General features: G+C 33.3%; 1 protein-coding gene and 1 long non-coding RNA gene across 3 annotated transcripts in view; one reads left to right on the top strand and one right to left on the bottom strand.

Moving 5' to 3' along the window:
• LOC149803408 (uncharacterized) overlaps positions 1-4,048 on the bottom strand; it is a 33,037-nt gene extending 28,989 nt beyond the window's left edge. Inside the window, exon 1 of the long non-coding RNA XR_016420215.1 lies at positions 3,940-4,048. This is a non-coding gene — a long non-coding RNA (uncharacterized LOC149803408). The remainder of the gene's footprint in view (positions 1-3,939) is intronic.
• The window catches only part of LOC149803406 (zinc finger MIZ domain-containing protein 1-like), a 410,193-nt gene that overhangs the window by 119,547 nt on the left and 271,926 nt on the right, over positions 1-18,720 (top strand). For both annotated transcript variants that reach the window (XM_089953103.1, XM_089953102.1), the window contains one exon: positions 226-394. In XM_089953103.1, coding sequence (XP_089809229.1) covers positions 293-394 — 102 coding nt within the window. In that variant the 5' untranslated portion in view covers positions 226-292. The remainder of the gene's footprint in view (positions 1-225; positions 395-18,720) is intronic.

Raw genomic sequence — 18,720 nt, 5'->3', positions numbered from 1 at the left:
TCATATCTCTCTGTGTGCTGTATTTTGCACTACACGTATTTACTCCAAATACATACCAGAGATTGAGATTTTGTGTTGGAACTCAAATTGTACCCTAAAAGTTGTTAAGAAGACAGGAACTGACCCAAGTTAAATTGTATCTGTCTATGGGTTTGAAGCACACTGTTAAAGTGCTTCTCTCTTATCATTGAAAAGTTACATAAGACTCTCGTATCTTTTATTTAGTGAGTTTTACCCATCATTGGAGCCCCAAGTGGAGCATGCGAACGTGATCCTGGGCCACTGTGATGCCATGGGTCCCGAGTTGGGACCCAACCCCCAAGCCCCTGTCACCTTGACTGACATGGAGAGGCATGTTCAGCAGACCAATGACAGGCTACATTGTATTAAACAGGTAACACAGATGCATTTAAACTTTGTTATGTAGATATATGGTGATTTTGGTACCAAATGGGGTTTAAAAATATATAATTTTTGGCCAGAGAGATAAAGGTTTTGAAATTTGTTTGTGCCCATATCTGCAATACACTTATACCAGGGACTGAATATACAGCACAGGGATTGGAAACTCATTTAGGACACATGGTACTAATGGTATGGAAAAATGGGAACCAGCCTGGAAATGGGTGCATATAAAATAGAGTATATATGGGTTAGGCTGACCAGGATTGGTTAATAATGTAAGTTATGTTGTAGGAAAAAGAATCTTTTGAGAAAGTGAAAAAAGATTGAGATATTGTTTTATTGATGGAATTTCAGTCCTTTAACAGTCTTGAGTTTGGAACACTCATTACTAAAATTAGCACCGAACTGTTTGGTGCGGATTTGAAAGCACATGTTTCAAACACTTGCAGGTCCAGAATATGCCGTGGCTGATATCCTTTCCTCTACACAGAAGCTGACATCCAGGTTTCATCTATACTGATAAATATAGGTTTGATCATAAACATTTAAAAAAAATTTAAGTTATTGAATTTTTAATATCATGGTGTTTGCATAGGTTTACTTTGGGAACTGAATTAGTACCGTGAGTCCTTTATGCTGCTAGATATCCCCTTTTGATATGCAAATGAGATTCCCAGTGGTCAGTTGAGCAGGAAGACCAAAGGCAAAGCAGGGGTGAAATTTACCCTTTGTTATGGACCTAGCTAGAACACCAGAATGGCTGTTAGTCCAGGTGAGCTTATGGTGATTTGGTTCTTTGTCTGTCATGCATTGTCCATTGCCTGTTCACAATTGTCATTTACAGCTTCTTCTGTACAAGCTGCTAGACCAATGATCTAGGATTTTATAATGAGAATTTGGCAACAAGGCTTTTATCAATGATTCACTGGATGCTGATCCCTCATACAGTATGACCACCATTATTAAAAATAGAACTTTCAAACAACTTAATCACAAAAAACACACAGCAGAATTCAACCAAAATTAATAAAAGCATCCAGGTCTTTAATATTTGTTTAAATCATGTCAATTCATCATCATATATGGCCACTTTTACTAAAAAATATAACTGCTTTCAACACTTTTTCTGATAAGCTGCTCGACAGAATTTGACAGAAAGCATGTTGAATTAATAGACTTTCAGATTTATACAGCTGATGCCGATCTAGCATCAGGTATGACCAGAAGGTGCTGAGCAGATTTTGACACAAATCTTTCTGGTTTAAAAGACGTTCAGATTTATACAACTGATTTATACAACTGATGCTAATCAAGCATCAGGTATGGCTAGAAACTGCTGAGCAGAATTTGACCATATTTGATAAAAAGCATTCTGGTTTTAAAGGCTTCAAATTTATAAAGATGATACTGATTTACTATCAAATTTGGCTTCCATTAATAAAAGTAGAAAGTCATTTAAATGACTTGTCAAAAGCTACTCAACAGAATTTGACTAAATTTGACAGACCTCATCCAGATAAAAAGGGCTTTTAACATAATACAAATGATTAAAATCTGCCGTCAAGTATGGTTAATGTAAAAAAAAATAAAGAGGTTTAAATCTAAAAAGAAATGCATGCCAGAATTTGACCAATTTTCAGATAAGTAAATGAAAAAATATATTAAGTTCAAATCAGTACCAGTGCATTTTTCAGTGTACTAGGTGTATAAAATTGTAAACTCATATTTTTGCATCTAATTTTTTTCAAACATTTTGCTTCATTTTCCAATTAAATTACTTCAGTCTCTAACATCTTTTATCATAAAGGAATACCTATATTTTCTATGCTAATTGCAAAATATGAATGAGCTTTTCTGGCTTTTTCAATAAGTCCACCTTGTTGTCTTACAGGGTACTGTGGATCTCATTTGCATGACAGTAGGGTGTGAGTAATATTTTTTGTGGGCTAGATATGGAATTTCTAATCCCCACCCCCACCCTGTATGTTGGTTTATGTATTTTAAAAAGGTTGCCAATATCTGAAATAATTTTTTTTAAATTTACTAATTATTATTTACTTTGTTTAAATTTCACATAATTTTAACATCTTTACCTTTTATGTTTCATCTTGTAGTACTTCATGCTTGTAATTTTTTGGGAAGGATTTATCATTCTAAAGTTTATATGCAAATTTCTTTTCACTTCCTTTGAACTTTAAAACAGCACCTTGTTGCCATTATTGTGCTGATGTGTTGCAAATGCTAATACATACCCTGTATGTTAGTTGGAAGCCAGGGTAGCTCAGTTGGTAGAGTGTTGGACTTATAATCCAAAGGTGACAGGTATAATACCTGCCCCAGCCAGCTGTGGTTTTGCTGGGTTGGTGTCTCATAGGAAAGGCACTTTACTCCCATTTCATCACCATGTATAGACATTGCATACTGTGTTAAAAGTGCCATTAAAACTAGCCAACCAACCAGCTGTACCTTATTGTCATCTTGTACATACAAGCCTTGTTTGAAAAAACATGTTGTTTTGATGGACTTTTTGCTCATTTGGACTAATGGTAAAATTCAGTGTATTTCTACCCCCGTTTTGGTGGAAGTAATAACCATTGACCTTTAACAGCTTTTATTGTGACTAGCTGATTAACAATAGGTCAGTGCCAGGACATACTTACAAAACACTGAAGGAGAATGCTGGATGTATGTATTGCACAGGTACCTGGGCTTCCTTAAGGTGTACATCAGGTGTTTTACAGGCATGAATACAGTTGGACACTGTAGGTGACTTTCATCTGCCAATGGATGGTAGATTACTAGAGGAAAATATTTTGTCCAGTTGTCAGAAGTTTTGAAAAATATTACCTTGTATCATTTATGCTAGGTTACATACTTGTCGGAAATGTACAAAAATCTTTTTTAAAGTAAAGTTTTATCCAGGAATTAGTATCATTATTCATTATATATTCCCGTCATTTTTCTTCATTTTGTATGGAATCCAGTGCATTGGTTATAAGTTTAGGTACACCATGATTAACTTCAGTCACTTAAAAAATCAGCATAGAATATGTAGCATTTTCTGAAAATAGTTGCATGTGAATAAAATGATGTAAATTTTTAGTGCAGGTAACTTTTCTGGAACTGGCAGAATTACACCTCTTTGCTTAGTCATCTTATGCCACCGCCAAAATACTGGACTTGATAAGCATTTTAAATTTTGTTTGGGGTTTGGCGCTGTTTTTTTTGTTCAGTTGAAGTAACAGTCTTCACAGGTCAGCAAATATCAGTATTTTGGGGACTAGAGTTGGATATGATAACAAATAATGGACTGAATTAGGCTTGTAATGCCTGTCAAAACATGTTCATTTATAGTGTCCCTCCACTATTGAATGATATCGAGATCTTAAAGCCTTATATTTGATATTTAGCAAAGAACCATTGTCTGTGTATTTGGAGCAGGAATAAGAGATTTATATATCTGATTTTGTAAAAAAAGAAATTGTCTGGATGTTTTGCCCTTTCTCAGTTTAATAAGTAATACTTCTGACTTACCTGTCTACAGTACCTGCTGTACATGCTGAATACACATTAACTGTTAGAAGTCAAGGATATTTCCCTTACTGAAAATAGAGAAGGAATTTGATGACTTTTAACAATAGGCCTTATTGGCAAAATATTTGTTCAAAGACCAAAAATTTAAAAAAAGTCTTTCTTCAAATTTCATATTAACATACTGAACACAGTGGAAAACATCTCTAACTAGCTAAAAGTTGAATTTGTATAGGTCTGAGTAGGAACCATATGCACTATAGTAACATCCTCATATGGGGTTAATGTTTAAGATTATGGAGTTATTGTGCAAGAAATAACTCTTTGAACATAAGTAAGATTTCAAGTACCAATTGTATGAGGTGCAATTTTAGGAGTTACCTACAGTATTTGCTTTACTGTATATATTGATTTCCCATTAACTCCTCAAAAAATGAATAAAGATGTTGATATAAGTTGGCAAAAAGCTTAATTACACCTGGCAAGTCCAGAACAACAAAGCAACAGAACAAGGAAAGAAGTTAAAGTCAGTGGGATCAACCTAGGTAAATAATATTTTTCATGAAATATTTCATCAGTTTCTCCTTCATTGTTATGTGTCAGTATTCATCAGTTACAAACATGATAAAATCATGTACATGTATGTAGATAGTACAAGTATTAAATGAAATACTTGTGTCGCATTAACACACCAATTATTTACATTTTTTCTTTTCTAACTATAATATGCATGTATAGATTGTATGCTCCTGAGGACCTGGTGGAAGATTTGTCAGTATTTGCCTACCGGTAAATGAATTGAAACCTTCGAGAATAAAGTATGATTATCATATCACTAAGCACTCCGTAGCTTCTCCTTACCTTGTCAGCGGTGACCAAACCAAGTAATTCCATAATGTAACACAGCTCATCTTGAGGGAACACAAATGGACAAGGTCTGACAAGCTTGACTAAGATATAGAAAATGAACAGTTTTGATAATGCAAGGTCTATTTCTTGGTTTTAGCTCAAATTCTGACATATGCTTGCTTGAAATTAAAGCCACTTCTGGAAATTTTGTTCGGTTGAGAAAGATTTTTGTGTGCAGATGAATATGGGTGGGACTTAATAGCACAGAGTGGAATCACTACCACATTTTCTGTATAGCTTTGGACACATTTACAGACACCAAAATTCACAAATTTGTTTATGGACAAAATAATTTTTTCACACCTAATTTTTTGTTCATTTGTTTTCAAAGAATTTTATTTTTGCATTCATGGTTTTTCAGTCAGTTTTAGTTCTACACTGATAAAACAAGAGAGTTGGACAATACTACTGTCAGAAATGTGAGAAATGTTCTTCGGAAAAATCAGCATCAAGTTACATGTATGATGCATATTATAGAATACTGGAAGAATCTTGTTACTCCGTCCTAATAAATTACATGTAAACATTGGATTTTCCTAAATGAAAATGGTGCTGATCTAGCATTCAATATGCCTGTCATGGCAGCCATCTAAAAAAAAATCTTGTTAATACTACACCTATTGCATGGAACAATCATATCAATATGAGATGTTTTTTCCCCAGAAGACTTCTTATGATGGTCTAGTTGGTCCTAAATGCAGATGGTTCACCATGGCTTTTTGTTGCTGCTCCTCCTGAATGGACTAATATGGTCATGTGAGAAAGCTTGCCAGAAGCTTTCTATGGATTGATGGTCTTCATCCACAAAATATAATGACAGCCATATATAGCCTGTTGTGTGCTGAAAATGACTTTAAAGCCCACAAAACTGAAAGCAAACAAGCAAATTCTGTTGACTCTCAAAATAAAAAAGCATTTATTGCTCAGAATGTTAGTTTTACTGAAATTTCACGTGTATCAATCATGAATGACTTTTTTTCATTGGAAAAATTTAACTACCAGAGTATTGATGAAATCATAAATTGATCAGTATTTGTTAACTCTCAAACCCATTTATATTAATGCATCAATCATTCCCTAAACTGTTTGACATTTTATAGCACTTGAACCACCAATTTTAACCAACACAGCATTTGACATTTGATAAAGAACAAGAATAAAGCTGGAATTGGAAACTGTCTTGATGACATCATTAATCTATTATTCTGCAGCTGTATTCAACATGTGCTTGATGTGTTTTGTCTTAGAGTGTATTTCATCTTTTAATGAAATTCAGCAAGGATTGGTATAATGGCAAAGACTTGAGCTGTAACTCTGACTACCAGTAATACTGATACCATATATGGTTTTACTAATATGTATGTAAATCTCTCTTTACATACCTACAATTTTACCTATTACCAGAGCAGAGATAGTTACACCTATTTATTAGCAAAGGACAGAACATCAAAATAAATGAATCTGTATTATTGTTTGAGTATATATACGGAAGATATGACAATTATTTGAAAAATTGAAGTTTAAACCATTCTGATTATTATGTTTATACATAGTGCCAGTCAGAAAGGTGATAGGCATCAGACATGAAATATATTGAGATTTTTGTGTGCTTGTTATAAGCTAATGATTTTACACATTTTTTAGTGTTAATTTTGGTTGTAGGTACATAGGTTTCAGGGAATGTTAGAGTTTGATTGACATATGGTGATTGGTTAATTGATGGATCACCAAGTTCAGTGAGTCAGTTACCTGCTGTCAGTCGGTTATTTTCAACTCTGAACTATTTACTATCACAAGGGTGAATCATAATGTAATCACATAAGGAGTTCTAATTTTGTCAACCCTTTGGGCAGCTTGGTTAGGCATGCAGGTAATTTTCTAAATTAAAAATAATTGAAATTGTAATAAATTCACTTCTGTCCATTTTTTTCTCACTTTTTAACTTAAACTTCTGTTCATTCTTGAGTGAAAATAAAAAATACAACTTTATTTGGTTTATGCTGCTGAAGAAGTATGAATATCATGGGTTTGTTAACAGAATCTCATGTACCTTTGTTGCTATACCATTTGGGATCTATGATAATGGAATTATTTATGTAGAAGTATTATTTTCAGTGATAGTCATCTAACTTAATTTTCATAAGCATAGATGCAATTCATTCATACTCCTTTCCAAGTGAAATGTCAGACTGAGACTAACTGCATTGTTATGTTATCAAGCTGTTAACTCCCACTATATGTGTCTCAAGAGACAGGATCACCTTGGATGCTATTTCCATGAGAGAACTTGCTCCCTGGCCTTTAGTCAACAGTATTGTTCTATATTAGCCATCATTTTTCATAATTTTCTTCAGTTCCTTTTGAGAGAAAAATAATTCTGGGTAAAAAAATTTTTTATAATTTTAATCTAATGAATTATAATTTTAGTATAATTCTTAAGTATAGATATTTTAAACTCGTAATATAAAATATAGTACTTGTGCAAAAAATGAAAGGCAAATGCATGTATGAGTTTAGCTGGCCTGGTTATAGACTGGAAGAGATTGTGGGAAGGTATGTTGTCTGTAATCTGTTATCCAGTATCTGTCCATCTGTTAGCACAAGTCTTTTATTGCCATTCCTCCTAAACTACTTAGAGGATTGCCTTGAAACTTGACACACACATTCATCCCATGGTCTAATTTGTCCTAAATCAAAATGGTGCAACTCAGGTGTCAAATATAGCCACCACAGTGGCCATCTTAAAACTCTTGTTATTGCTACTCCTCCTGAATGGATGTTCATATCAATATGGGGGTTTTCACCAAAAGACATCTTATGATGTCTAGATGGATGGTCATGTCAATATGGGATTTTCACCAAAAGACTTCTTATGATGTCTAGATGGATGGTCATGTCAATATGGGGGTTTTCACCAAAAGACATCTTATGATGTCTAGATGGATGGTCATGTCAATATGGGGTTTTCACCAAAAGACTTCTTATGATATCTAGATGGATGGTCATGTCAATATGGGGGTTTTCACCAAAAGACATCTTATGATGTCTAGATGGATGGTCATGTCAATATGGGGTTTTCACCAAAAGACATCTTATGATGTATAGATGGATGGTCATGTCAGTATGGGGTTTTCACCAAAAGACATCTTATGATGTCTAGATGGATGGTCATGTCAATATGGGGTTTTCACCAAAAGACTTCTTATGGTGTCGAAATGGTCATAAATTAAATGGTGCCAGTCTGATATCCAAAATGCCCACATGGCAACCATATTGAATATCTTGTTAATCCTACCCTTCTTGAATGAATGGCCAAATCAATATGGGCTTTTCGCTAAAAGACTTCTCATGATGTCTAGTTAGTTTCAAATAACAGTAAGCTAATTTAATGTCCAGTATGGCCACCACACCAGCCCTCTTGTTAATCTTATTATTGATTCTCCTAAATTGATGGTCATATAAACACTGGGTCTTCAGTAAAAGACTTCTTATAATGTCTAATTTGGCCTAATGAAAATGATGCATCCAATATGGCTGCCATGGCAGACATATTGAAAATCTTGTGAAGGCTACTTCTCTTGGATGGATGGTCCCATCAAAAAGGGGTTTTCACTGAATGACATATTAAGATGACTGGTTAGTGATAAATAAAATGGTGTCAATTGGACATCTTATGTGGCCACCACAGGAGGCATCTTGAAAATCTTGTTGTTGCTACCCTACTCCTCCTGAAGGGATGGCCATAACAGTATTGGGTTTTCAGTAAAAGACTTCCCATGGTGTCTGTTTGGACCTAAATGAAATTGGCACTGATCTGACAGCCAGTGTGGCCATCATGGTAGCCATCTTGAAGATCTTGTTATCACACGTCTGCTTGAATAGAAAAATCATACTGAAATGGATTTTTTCACCAAAAGACTTCTTATGATGTAAATGGAAATGGTGCCAAGCTGACCTCCAATTTGTGTACCACAGCAGCTAATGATTTAAAATGTTATTGCTGAATAACAGAGTTGGATTTGACACTTGACATTTGAAAAGGAAGAAATGGTTTTATTTAGAATTACAGGAAAATCTTTTTCCCCACCGGTTCCTTTGAGGTACTGTTGTTACAAAATCATGAGGGTATTTTTGTTTTTAATATCCTCTGCTTTAAGCCCTTCCAACAGATATTCTTTTTTTTTCTTTGTTCATTTTAGTACAGGTATTGCAGTTGAAAAGAAACATTCAGAGTTATCAGTTAACCAGAGAAGCACATACAATCAAACTTGTCCAAGCAGTCACCTTTACTCAGTGGTCACCTGTTCCCAATGGCCATTCTACCTTCCCCTGAGCAAATTTCTTACAAAAATGTCATGTATTTAATGGCCACCTGTCTTAAGGAGTCACTGGCTTGTATCTACAGTGACCACTCAGTCTATACAAACTAAAGTTGTACTTCATAAAGAAGGGATTGTTTAGATCACATAATATCATGTCAATCAGTATGCAGGTGTTTCTTATCTGGCTTGTGCATCAGTCATGTTGACAAAGTAACTCAGAGGTGTCAAAATGTCTAATTCAAAAGTGAGGCAGCTTTTATCATTAGGGTAGAGCATCGAAGTAGTTCATTTGTTGGATGGTGGAAAAGTTGTGTTATAACAGCAGAAATGAAAGTCACCTTTTATGCCCATGTGACATGTATAGTTCCATATCTTCATCTATTTGCCTGTGAAGCGAAAAGTTAATGTTGGAGAAGAGACAGGAATTCCATCACTTTTCATCATGGTCAGGTGTAGGGTCAGCGTCATTCAGTATTTCAAACTTGTCTGTAAGGGCAAAGATTTAGTTCATGGGTCTCAGAGAATAGCCATATATGGATTCTTTGGATTTCATATTTATCACAGGCTTCTCACAAATGCTGGCTTTTGATCTCTGGGACTTGAGCAACTGGCAAAGCCTGATGCTATTTTTAAAGTGTGAAATGCAGTTTTCAAGATTAACTCGTACAAGTTGTCTGACAAAGTAAGACTGTCCTCGGTTTTATAGACAATGTGTAAGCAAAGCTGTTGATCATTATTGAAACTGTTGTTATGTTTTGCTGCATAAAACAAAGATCAGTGATATTTTAAGTTAGTGATGATTTTATTATAGGATGAATTAAAGTGAGCAAGATACAGTAACCTTGTGTGAAACATAAATTTGTAAGTGAGTAACATGTATGCATATTTTATGATTTTGTTGAATAGTGCACATAATCTTGATCAAATAATAATGATAGTAGTAATAATAATAATAATAATAATAATAATAACTGCTGTAATGTATAATAATAATAATAATAATAATAATAATAATAATAATAATAATAATAATAATAATAACAATAATAATAATAATAACAACAACAACAATAATAATGATAATAATAATTGTTGTAATGTATAATAATAATAATAATGTTGATGATGATAGCAACAACAACAATAATGATAATAATAATTGCTGTAATGTATAATAATAATAATAATAATAATGAAGATATTATGATGATGACATTTGCTATGTGGTATTGTGGTCTGGCCCTGAATTGATTGTGAGTTTTACATTGGCTGTTCATCAATAATCACTTGATAGCACTCAAACATTGATATTTCTGATTTGATTTCAGTCATGCTTCACCTTGAAACATGATTTGATATCACAATCTTGGACATGTTCTACAGTGAATGAGTTCTATTTCTGTTAATGAGGTGGTTTTACATGTGATTGGCTGAGTTTGTTGTCACTCTGGAAGCTGTAGTAGGGACTTTTATATGATTTAACTGTTTTCCAATTTTCTAGTCTTGTACATAGTCATGTTGAATAGAATCCACATCTTCCAAAACAATACAAGCAGAATCTTTACAGCACACTCACCCCATGACCTTATGGACAGTAATCATTTGGTTTAACAGGTCTAGCTCTGTGGTCTATGTTAGTGAGAACAGGCATTTGTGTTTATGCAAATTAATTAAATGATTATTTACAGGACTTACAGTTAGTTTTAGATTTTGAAAATGCTGATGGTATTAGAGAAAAGATAGTGGATTAAGCTTCTCTAATTAGCAAGAGTATCTTATATATAGATTTTAAAGAAATAGATATTTTATACTTGAACTCTGACAATCTTGCCAACCCTTACACTTAAACTACATTTATTTAACATTTATATTTTGAGGAAGAGCTTGAAAGTGAGTGTGAGTCTGATCAGATCTATTATAATCATTTATAGGTTTTCAAATCAACTTCTAGACAACTCATTAGTGAGATATCAGATGTTTAGTTTAATGTAGGAAACACAGATCTGTGTATCAGAAACAATCAAGCCAGTTATAGAAATATGATATCAGGATGTCTCCTGTGAAGTCCTCTAGGCTGATATATATATAGATACAGAAATGGTTAGAGAGAGCTTTTAAATTTGAATTAAATATGTAACCTAGATGTTTGTTTGTTGGCTCTACCAGCAAATTCCCCAATGTAACTGTTACCTACCCTACACCAGCCACAACAAAGCCATAAAATTTTATTTTGATCAAACTTAAAATGCAAGGTTATAGGATCTAGGTCTTGCATGAGTTCTGTAATGTGTGGGATCGATGAATATATGGTCTTGCAGATCTTGGATGAGTACAATTATGAGCAAGATCCATGCATTAATGAGGTCACATCCATTCATATTAATGAGGTCACATCCATGTATATTAATGAGGTCACATTGCAGTAAAACTTTTAACAACTTTGGCAAAACTTTTTTTATATTCATACTTTTATCCAATTTGGTAAATATGCTTGCATAATTAGGAAATATAATGTATTTTGTTATGAACAAGATCTTTGGATATTAATGAAGCAATCTTGCATTATGATTGGCAGAGGTTATTATCATTTGAGAGATTGATATCATATCTCTTATGAAGGTTTTATTTTACCACTCTAGAGATCTTTTTTTTTTATTAATTAGGAATTTGTTGAAATTGGGTAAAAATAGGTCTGTGTCATTGTTTGCAATAATTCGAGTTGTCGATCATTTATAGTTTCATGACTTTATGGACAGCTTACACTTGAGTTAAGGAAGAATCCTATTCATTTCAGAGTTAAAATGTCGAAGGTTAAGATCACTTACTGAAGGAATAAAAATAGTTTCTGCAAAATAACTTGAGTTTTCCACCATTGGTTACCAAACTTTCTGGGTGTCCTGTGCTTGTTTAAAAGAAACCTATTAATTGGGATATATCAAAAGGTCAAGGTCACTGTTGATGATAGAAGAAAACTGCTTACTGCATCATAAAATGAGCTCTGTGTCACAGACGTTGAACAGTATTGTGTGGATCTAAAAGTTAAAGGTTATGGGCATGGTAAATCTATTGAGAAAATAATAATTTCTGCACAGTACATTAAGCCCAAGATTGCAAATCTTCACCATAGGTCTAGGTCATTGAAATACATTGGCTAGTAATTTCCAGAGTGAACAATGTCCTGCTAGTGCCTACAAGGAAGCTTACTAAACACAGCCCTGGTGAAAATTGTGCTATACTTAGTACTTGTGCTTTTTCTGTAGATGTATTTTCCATCCTTGAATTTGCTTTCAGTTAGAGTGGATATGTTTCAGGAACTACCACTTGTATTTAAAAAATCTAGATCTTTGAAATGGGCCTGGATTCACCAAGCACAATTTGTGCAAGAAATCTGTTGATTTTCCTTGCATGATGTCAAGATCAGAAACCACACTTACCTTGGAATTGGCTAATCTTCATTCAGGTTTTTCTAAAATTGCAGACAAAATATTTTTCTCTGTCAATTTCGTAACAGTTTTTCTGCCCTGCTCTGTGGTTTTACTGGGTTGTTTTAGGTTTTGATTTATTAAGCAATTCAGGTCAATGTAAATGAAATTATGTATCAAAATGTTGAACCAGAAAATACCACACTGACACATTCCAGGGCCTATATTTCCACCACTACCATAACTATATTCACCATTGCAAATACTACTACCACTTTCAACCACACCAACAATAGTATCACAACAATGTTGATTTGTTTTTAAAAACTGTAACTTTTTCCTGACTTCTGTCCCATGGCTGACATACATTAACAACATTGGAGCAAATGTACAGCCAGCCCTATGAGTGTCTTTGAGAAAGGCACTTGACATCCAATTCTTGGCATGAATGAAAGAGTTGTTAAAACTAAAAAAGCACAAATCAACTTACATTTTAACTTATCAGCACTTAGCAATACTTGTAAAGCAACTGTATTTTGGGTGATAGTATATTTTGACTTATGAATCACAGTATGTGTTTTTCTAATGGAAAACAAAACAACTTATTCTATGTAAATTAAACAAGCACATTATATGCTGGATGAGCATTGCATAGAAAATAAATATGAAAACTACACAATCAGATAGCATGAAGTATACAAGGCATGATACAGACAATTTCTTGTAGATGACCTCTTAATCACCTTGTGATTCCTGCACTTTCAAGTTTACTAACAGTCTCCGGCAATAGTTTTATGAACTTTTATTTGGTTCTTATCAAATTAAAATAAACTACATAGGTAGGAGAAAAGGTAACGCTTCTATTATTAACATTTTTGGTATTACGCCAATTGGACAGCTTTCATAAAACTTCTGTAGGACATAATCTCTCTGTTTTTAACCACAAAGTGCTCCATGATAATCAGGGACCAGGCCTGATGTCACTTGAAAAATTGTAATAGAAATCTGATGTACTTTTGATTTTCAAATTTTTGGAATTTTATGAAGGCCCTACAAAATATAAAAAAAATAGCAGTCCTTAAACTTAATTTACTGGCTAGCAGTATAAAGTGAACATTGTTTTAATCATTGTTTTGGGTTTGAATATCACTTGGTAATTACTCTTGATTCATTGTCTTGGGTTTGATTGTCATTTGGTAATTACTCTTGATTCATTGTTTTGGCTTTGATTGTCACTTGGTAATTACTCTTGATTCATTGTATTCGCTTTGATTGTCACTTGGTAATTACTCTTGATTCATTGTCTTGGCTTTGATTATTGCTTGACACCTATTATTTATTCATTGTCTTGACTTTGATTGTCACTTGGTAATTACTCTTGATTCATTGTCTTGGCTTTGATTGTCACTTGGTAATTACTCTTGATTCATTGTCTTGGCTTTGAGTATTGCTTGATACCTACTCTTGATTCATTGTCTTAGCTTTGATTATCACTTAATAAGTAGTCTTGATTCATTGTCTTGGCTTTGATTGTCACTTGCTAATGACTCTTGATTTATTGTCTTGGCTTTGATTGTCACTTTATAATTAGTCTTGATTCATTTTCTTAGCTTTGATTATCACATTATGATTAGTCTTGATTCATTGTCTTGGCTTGGAGTATCACTTGGTAATTACATTTGATTCATTGTCTTGGCTTTGATTGTCACTTGGTAATTACTCATGATTTATTACCTTGGCTTTGAGTATTGCTCGATAATTACTCTTGAGTCATTATCTTGGCTTTGATAAGCTTGTTACCTACTCTTGTTTCATTGTTAGCTTTGATTATCACTTTATAATTATTCTTGATTCACTGTCTTGGCTTGGAGTATGACTTGGTAATTACTTTTGATTCATTGTCTTGGCTTTGAGTATCATTTGGTAATTACTTTTGATTCATTGTCTTGGCTTGGAATATCATTAGTTAAATACTCTTGATTCTTTATAAAGTGTAATGCCAATTGAGATTTTAAAAGACATTTAAAGAAAGTAAAAACTTACTTGTTGAATTTTTAAGATTTAGAACAAAACAAGTGAGGTACATACATGATTCTTGTTTTCCAATTAACATTTTTCACATTTTTCACATGTCTATAAAACATTTGTTGAAATTACTAGCATAAATTATGAAAATGATTTAACAAAGATTATTCTGATATTTCAGATGAATTTGATCTTCAGTAAAGTCAGATTTAGTCACATAACATTGTATTCTTGGTGTATTTTAGTCAACAATTTCACACTTCTCCTGTTCCTGTATTGCATTATTCAGATTCTGTTTCCATGGTAATAGTGTGTAACTAATAAGCTGGAGTGTATCTGCTTTTTCAGATGCTGGTATCCTATTTCTATGGATATTTCAGGCATTTTTAATGCATCTCAATTTTGCATACATCATATGTACCATGCATGCATGGAATAGTGATCATGGACAGTAAATTACTATGTTTTATTGGCACTTTAGGGTGGTACAGTGTTCTGGTTGCATTTGTCAATTTGTATTGTGGCAAAGCCTCAAAGAAAGACCAAAAACAACTTGATCGTTGATAGATAGAAAATTAAACATGCTCAGGAAGATAATGATAAGAATGAAATAATACTTGCTTACAAGTTGAGTCCAACTGCAAACATAGATAAAGATCTGAAATGGAATAATGTGCTGGCAGATCTGGATATGTGTGGTTTTTTAGGACAAACAACATTGACCCTGATCTACTGGCACACTACAAATTAGAGTCTATGTTGTTTGCAATTGGACTTGACTTAGGAACAAGTATAAATAGTAGATAGTATTTTCTGCATTCTAATTGGTTTGGTTTTGTGGGGTTTAACAAAGGTTTTGGAAATTTCTTATAAATTGTCAAGGAATGGCTAATTTTGTAATTTATGTGCAAGGTTGATGCACAAATGATTAAATATGCAAGGAATATTCAAATTTGGTGACATAATCAAGCTTCATCACAAGAGAGGCTTTGGATGGTGGCCAGTACATTTGATGGAGGAAGAACCCAGAGAAAACCCTGGGAAGAACAACCGACTCACTGGAAGATACTGGTAAGCCTTCTCACATACTCATTTTGGTTGAACCGAGACTCAAACTCACATGGCAGAAGTTAGATGCACGTAATTTGTAAATGAGAGCACCTTAAACCACTAGGCCACTTGGGCCCCAGTATTTTTTGGTGTATATCAGTAACACCTATTTAACTGCAAATGGGTTAAACTCCAGTCTGTTGATGCAGTAATAGACAAGGCTTGATACTGTTCATTCCACCCATGGTTTCAAGTCATCAGTTAGACAGTGATGTGCCAGTACATTACCATATTTATCCGATGATAAGCCCATGTCTGATGATAAGGCCATATTGATTTTTTAAAGTACAAATGTGTACTGAAGGTATCTTTTCTTGATAATAAGACCATCTCCTTCTTTTTGACAAAATAGATTAGACTGGCATATAGTTCTTATAGTGGTAGAAATACTGCTTATCATACTACATCAAGATCCCAGTCTGTGCTGTTTACAGATAGGTTGCATTGTACAGAGAAAAATATGAAGCTGGACAGAAACAGTTGTTAAAACCATTACAACAATATATGTACTAGGAAAACATGCTCTATGATTTATGCAGGCAAGCACAGAAATTTCTTCAGATTTCTATATTTCACTATCCCTTCAGTCTTTGAATGAAAAATATTTTTTTAAGGATTTTAATGCATGTAGGAGTTAAAAATGTAATTTGCTGTTGGTCAGAGGTCTGTTATTATTATTATTATTATTATTATTATTATTATTATTATTATCATTTTCTGAAAACTTTTCATGTGATTTATTGGTCATACTGATTAATGAATTGAACGTTTTTTTAAATGAGCTGGAAAACTGCAAAACTGAAAATGTATTAAAATTTTTATTTCATCCATGTTCTTTGCAGAAGTGTTCAAGACCTAGAAGAAATTTGTAATTTTTTCTAAATTCTCTGTGGTCATTTTTTGTTTCCCTTATGACAAATGTCAAATTAAGGGCATGCCAGTAAATTGATTTTGGATTTTGGTCAATTATTGGTTGTTTTAACCATCAGAACAAAACACTATGATTTCATTCATCAATTACACCAACATCATTTTGTTTGTAAATTATTTATGGATTGAAAATAACACTTTATTTTGTATTAAAAGAACCAACAATTTTTTAAATGCAGGTGAATATTTACTGTTTGATTGGTAACTTAGTACATGTAGCTTCCATTCTTAGGTATTTTGATAAAATAAGCTAACCACGAGGAAAAAAATGTTTTATGTACTTCATTTTATTATATGCCCATCTTAAGTCAGACATATTTTACCATGGTCTTTTGCCCATCCTTCAATGAATTGATATGTCACTTAACGTTTATTTTTATGTCCAGATCACAACTTTGCAATTCATGGCAAAAATGTATGAAACTTACCAGAACAACAATAATAACAACAATAATATCAACAATTACATTTATTAGAGAAGGAATTCAGTTAGTTACTAGAACTATTCCACCTTGAGGCCTTTTTTTAGCTAGTTTGAAAATCAAACAAAGTTATAAGCTCATGATGACTATATGGTGTCTTGCATGCCGTATAGTCAAGTCTCCAGGTCAAAGGTCAGTGACATATCAAGTAAAATAAAGAAAAAGCAAGTTAATGGAATGATTCCTTGTCCAAGCTATAACTTTTGAAGTACTAAGGATATTTCAAGTAAAAGTTACCTAAATACACATTATGACTAGGTGGTTGTAATCACCACAGCCTTACTCACTGCCTCAAGGTCAAAATCATGGTTAGAGAAAATGTAAATAAGTCACTTGCATCCCTATTCATAGCATATCTTTTTAACCTCTGTGGATATTTCAGTAACTTTGGCAACATATATGCTGTTACTAGATGGAGACTTGCAAATCACAGCCATGTCCTTTGTCCTAAGGTCAAAGCAAGGGAAATTGTAAATCTGTGACTTGCATCCTTGATTTATATTGCATGACTAGATGTAATGTCACATGTAACAGCCATGCCCATTTCTCAAGGTACAGATCAAGGTCACATCAAAAGAAAATAAACTTTATGGCTGGTCTTTGTTAGGTTTCTAATGAATCTTGTATAATCATGATGGGAAAATTTAACTGTGTAATATTTAGTCAGTGTCATTCATGAAACATTTTAATGAAACCTAAAAGAATTTCAATATGTTAGTAGCGGCATGCCCTTCAAGACAGTTGTTTGCTCTCTACATTCAAGATAGGTGTATCATGCCATATGCAGTGTTCTTGTTTATGGACAGAGTAAAGGATTGAAATGACCAATTAATCATTAATGATCAGCTCATTTTCAGAAGCTAATTTTCAGTTACATGAGAAACCTGCTATAATATGGTAGTTGTGATGTGTAGACTGTATCAAAGCAACAAACTGCAATATGACAAGAATGAGCAAAAATTACACAAGACCATGTATAATGGAGGGGGGGATTTTTAAAAATCCAGTAAAGCATATAGTAAGAATTTGAATATCCTTCAATATGTATAAAAATCAGTGATTAAGATTAGTGAAAATTAATGCCATCATCAAGATTGTACCCAGTGGGTATAGTATTTGCCTGGTACTATTTCTGAAATTAAACATCAAAGATGGTATATGTCTGGTTGTCTGATGTATGGATATATCTGGTATACCCTTAATGAGCAGGTTCGTCAGTCATCTTTTGAAAGAGGTGCATCATAAATTTAGACTTACACTGTTGCTGCAGAAATGCTACCATTATCATAAGATTGCAGAAGATTGATCAGACAGTGACCCAGACAAACCATAATTAAGTGGCATCAGCGTGTTTTCTTGTACCTGCATGCTGCAGTTAAGTAGTGCTGATTGTGTGGTTTTGCATCTCTCTCTCTTCTCTCTCTCTCTCTCTATTAATATATATATATATATATATATATATATATATATATATATATATATATATATATATATATATATATATATATATATATATATATATATATATATAAAATGGTTGGGTCCCCGAGTGGTCTAAAACACTCTCCGTTATGGATCACTGCC

The sequence above is a fragment of the Sinohyriopsis cumingii genome, chromosome 3, assembly GCF_028554795.1.
Source record: "Sinohyriopsis cumingii isolate HCF-2022 chromosome 3, ASM2855479v2, whole genome shotgun sequence".
NCBI lineage: Eukaryota > Metazoa > Mollusca > Bivalvia > Unionida > Unionidae > Sinohyriopsis > Sinohyriopsis cumingii.
This window is presented reverse-complemented; position numbering and strand designations above follow the sequence as displayed.